This window comes from Mandrillus leucophaeus, unplaced genomic scaffold (genome assembly GCF_000951045.1).
Source record: "Mandrillus leucophaeus isolate KB7577 unplaced genomic scaffold, Mleu.le_1.0 Scaffold159, whole genome shotgun sequence".
Lineage (NCBI taxonomy): Eukaryota > Metazoa > Chordata > Mammalia > Primates > Cercopithecidae > Mandrillus > Mandrillus leucophaeus.
This window is the reverse complement of record NW_012101576.1, coordinates 5,410,129-5,413,979: the sequence shown is the minus strand read 5'-3', so window position 1 is coordinate 5,413,979 and position 3,851 is coordinate 5,410,129. Positions and strand designations below refer to the sequence as shown.

The 3,851-nt window shown below is 39.8% G+C and overlaps 1 protein-coding gene across 1 annotated transcript in view; it reads left to right on the top strand.

Moving 5' to 3' along the window:
* The window catches only part of CR1 (complement component (3b/4b) receptor 1 (Knops blood group)), a 58,572-nt gene extending 55,285 nt beyond the window's left edge, over positions 1-3,287 (top strand). Inside the window, exon 21 of the mRNA XM_011975843.1 lies at positions 3,220-3,287. Within this exon, the coding sequence (XP_011831233.1) occupies positions 3,220-3,287 (68 nt within the window). The remainder of the gene's footprint in view (positions 1-3,219) is intronic.
* Positions 3,288-3,851: the final 564 nt, after the last annotated feature.

Genomic DNA, 3,851 nt, shown 5'->3' with positions numbered 1-3,851 from the left:
AAAGTAAATTAATCAGAAGGATGTATTTTAAATTTAGGCCTGGCACAGTGGCTCAGGCCTGTAATCCCAGCACTTTGGGAGACCAAGGCGGGCAGACCACCTCAGGTCAGGAGTTTCAGACCAGCTTAGCCAACATGGTGAAACCCCATCTCTACCAAAAATGCAAAAATTAATCAGGCATGGTGGCACATGCCTGTCATCCCACGTACTTGGGAGGCTGAAGCAGGATAATTGCTTGAACCCAGGAGGTGGAGGTTGCTGTGAGCCCAGATTGCACCACTGCGTTCCTGCCTGGGTGACAGAGTGAGACTCAAAAAAAAAAAAAAAAAAAAAAAGGAAGAAAAAAAGAAAGAAAGATGAATTTTAAATTCAGAATCATGATTTACTAACTTCTTTGTTCTATGTGCAGAAATGGGCCAAAAGTATGCATTTAATAAAGAGCAGAGTGCCAGTATTTGTTGTGAAGCCTGAGAGAATTAACATGGTACTCTTGTTTCCTTACAGCATGACCCAAGTGGCTCCAGGGCTAGATCACCATTAGCCTAATTCCTAATCTTTCCACAGCTTTCCAGTTGCAGAGCTGTTAATCAAAAGTGAATGCAGAGTACATTCCATATTCTATTACTTTACATTAAGAAATGGGAGTCAAAACATGTTAAATTATAAGGCTTTTGGAGGAGGAAGATTAGTAACATGTTTAAAAACATGCTTTTTCTTAGCTAAGGGCAAAATAGGTTTTGCAGTCATAGATCCGTCTATTCTGCAGTTAAAACCAACAATCGGCCGGGCGCGGTGGCTCACGTCTGTAATCCCAGCACTTTGGGAGGCTGAGGCAGGCGGATCACAAGGTCAGGAGATCGAGACCATCCTGGCTAACACAGTGAAACCCTGTATCTACTAAAAATACAAAAAATTAGCCGGGCATGGTGGTGGGCGCCTGTGCTCCCAGCTACTCGGGAGGCTGAGGCAGGAGAATGGCGTGAACCCGGGAGGCAGAACTTGCAGTGAGCCGAGATCGTGCCACTACACTCCAGCCTGGGTGAGAGCAAGACTCCGTCTTAAAAAAAAAAAAAAAAAAACCCAACAACAATAAAATATCAATTTCCTTTTGATTTATCTAATTTCAGAGGTAAATTGTAGCTTCCCACAGTTTATGAATGGAATCTCGAAGGAGTTAGAAATGAAAAAAGTGTATCACTATGGAGATTATGTGACTTTGGAGTGTGAAGATGGGTATGCGCTGGAAGGCAGTCCCTGGAGCCAGTGCCAGGCGGATGACAGATGGGACCCTCCTCTGGCCATATGTACCTCTCGTAAGTGCAAGTACAAGGAATGTGGGACCTTCCCATTCATGGTTATTGCTCATTCATTCATCCATATTGACATCAAGTGTGGTGTGATATTTATGGCATATGCTACCAGCTATGGAGTACAATATGAGCGTCCACCTCTTCCAAAAATCCCAAAATGAGAGTAAGGCCAGACTTTCTCTTCTCACACCTCTCACTCCAGCTCTGCACCTTTTTTGTCTATGTCACGTGGTTGCATGAGCCACACAGTAATGATTTATTTACAGCCTACAAGCCTTAAAAGAAATGTTTTCAGCATGAGTTAGGGAGCACCTTCCAAGCTGCAGAGAGCAGCCGGCCTGTCTCCCTCACCACCGTAGGCTACAGGTTTTAAGCTAGCACAGCTGGATAGAGCAGATTTAGAAATCATGTATCATTGAGCTCTGTAGAAGAGTGGCCCTCTGCTGGCAACTGAGAGGTACTGCAAGATAGAAGATTCTACCCACATCGTGGAGCAGATGAGCAAAATTAATAATGAACAGCCTTTCTTAATCCAAGTTAGTGTTACACTTTCCCCTCTCCCCATCTCTTATGACTCTTCTAATACATGGTTCTACACCAAGATTGTTCAAGATCCAGTTTTACAATTAATCCTGTAAATATGCTAATATGACTCACGGATAATATTTCTAAATTATCAGCTTGACACCCCCTTAATATCAAATTATATTCGCTTTTTTGGCAAAAATCTCACTGGATAACTTACTAAATGGCTTTAGAGTATTCTGAAGATCTGGCTGGGACTGACAGAAAACTCAGATAGTTAGGGAACCAACTGTATCAAATATTAGAACAAAATATAAAGCAACAATACAAAAGTCACTTTGCACCAGCACAAGAAGAGACATACAAATAAGTGGAATGAAACTGATATTAATAAAATAAAGGGGCCGGGTATGGTGGCTCATGTCTGCAATCCCAGCACTTTGGGAAGCCAAGGCGGATGGATCACCTGAGGTCAGGAGTTCAAGACCAGCCTGGCCAACATGGTGAAACCCCGTCTCTACTAAAAAATAAAAAAATTAGCCGGTCATGGTGGCAGATGCCTGTAATCCCAGCCACTCAGGAGGCTGAGTCAGGAGAATTGCTTGAACACAGTAGGTGGAGGTTACAGTGAGCTGAGATTGCTCCACTGCACTCTGGTCTAGGTGATAAGAGCAAAACATTCTTTAAAAATTGTCCATTAAATTAACAATAAAAAGGTTGTTAGGTGAACACCCAATTAAAAGCAAGGATGTGATTAAACTGATATTGTTGTGCATTGAAGGTACTATTGTAAATTTGCAAAAACTCTTACGAAAAACAATTATGCAATGTATGTGAAAAATAATACAACTATTCCTGTCAGTTAGCCCTCCTAGAAATCTAATCTAAGGAAAAATATAAAATATTAAAATATTTTATTAAGCATTTTATTAAGGGTCTCATGAGACAGAAACCTAGAAACAACTTAAATGCAGAATAGAAGCCATTGAATATACTATGATGCATCTACTAGATTATATTAGTTAGCCTTTGTTGTAACTTGTATTTATAGTGTATAATTAGGTGAAAACACACACACGAGAAAATGTGCCAGAACAGAATGTATCAAAACATTTTTTGGGTACTAGGATTGAAGTGATTTTTTCTTTAGCTCTGTATTATAAATTTTCTTCTGTAATTGTATTAATATTAATTTTTAAAAGTCTTCTCTGAGTGCAGAAGGTAAAATGAGAGTATGTGAATGAAACCAATGGCTTTTTGCATTAGAAAAAATATTAGACTGAGTCCTGGAGAAAAATTAGAATGACTTGTCACTGGCTGAGAGGTCCTGCTCAATCACATTGCATGCTAGAGTGACTTTTTGTGACTTTTGTCTTCCTTTTAGGTGCACGTGATGCTCTAATAGTTGGTAAGTTTCATGAAAGGTTTGCTGAGGAATTCTGGCATCTTTAACAGTAAGTACCTACCTATAATGAATGAAATGCAAAAAGAGAGATCAAAATATCTTGAGTTGTAAAGAGATCAAAATATCTTGAGTTGTAAAGAGATCAAAATATCTTGAGTTGTAAGTTCAACTAGAAAGAAAATAATGATAAGTTAGGCCACGAGATAGTGAAACTGGCATTGTCATATGCATACTAAACAACCTTCATCAAAGGCTCTTTACTGTCTTTGAACCATTACAAATGAATAATCATTCATCAGTGTCAAAAATTCTTTATTTGAATGTGCTGGGAGAATGCAACTTCCTTCGGTTGTAACCTGAAGTATACTTTCGGATGGTGATCCTGCTCATTTGCACAAATAGAAAGCCACAAGACCAGTCTTCTGAGCCCATATCTTTGGTCTGCCTAAATAAGAATCATTTTGTAATAGAGTCTGCTTCCAACAGAATACTGTGGCATATTATTCTTACATCCCTTTTTACACATCTGGACACTGAGACACAGAGAGTTTATGTAACTTGCCCAAGACCACAGAATGGGGTAGCCTGGGTCTACCTACCTGTGGAGATTG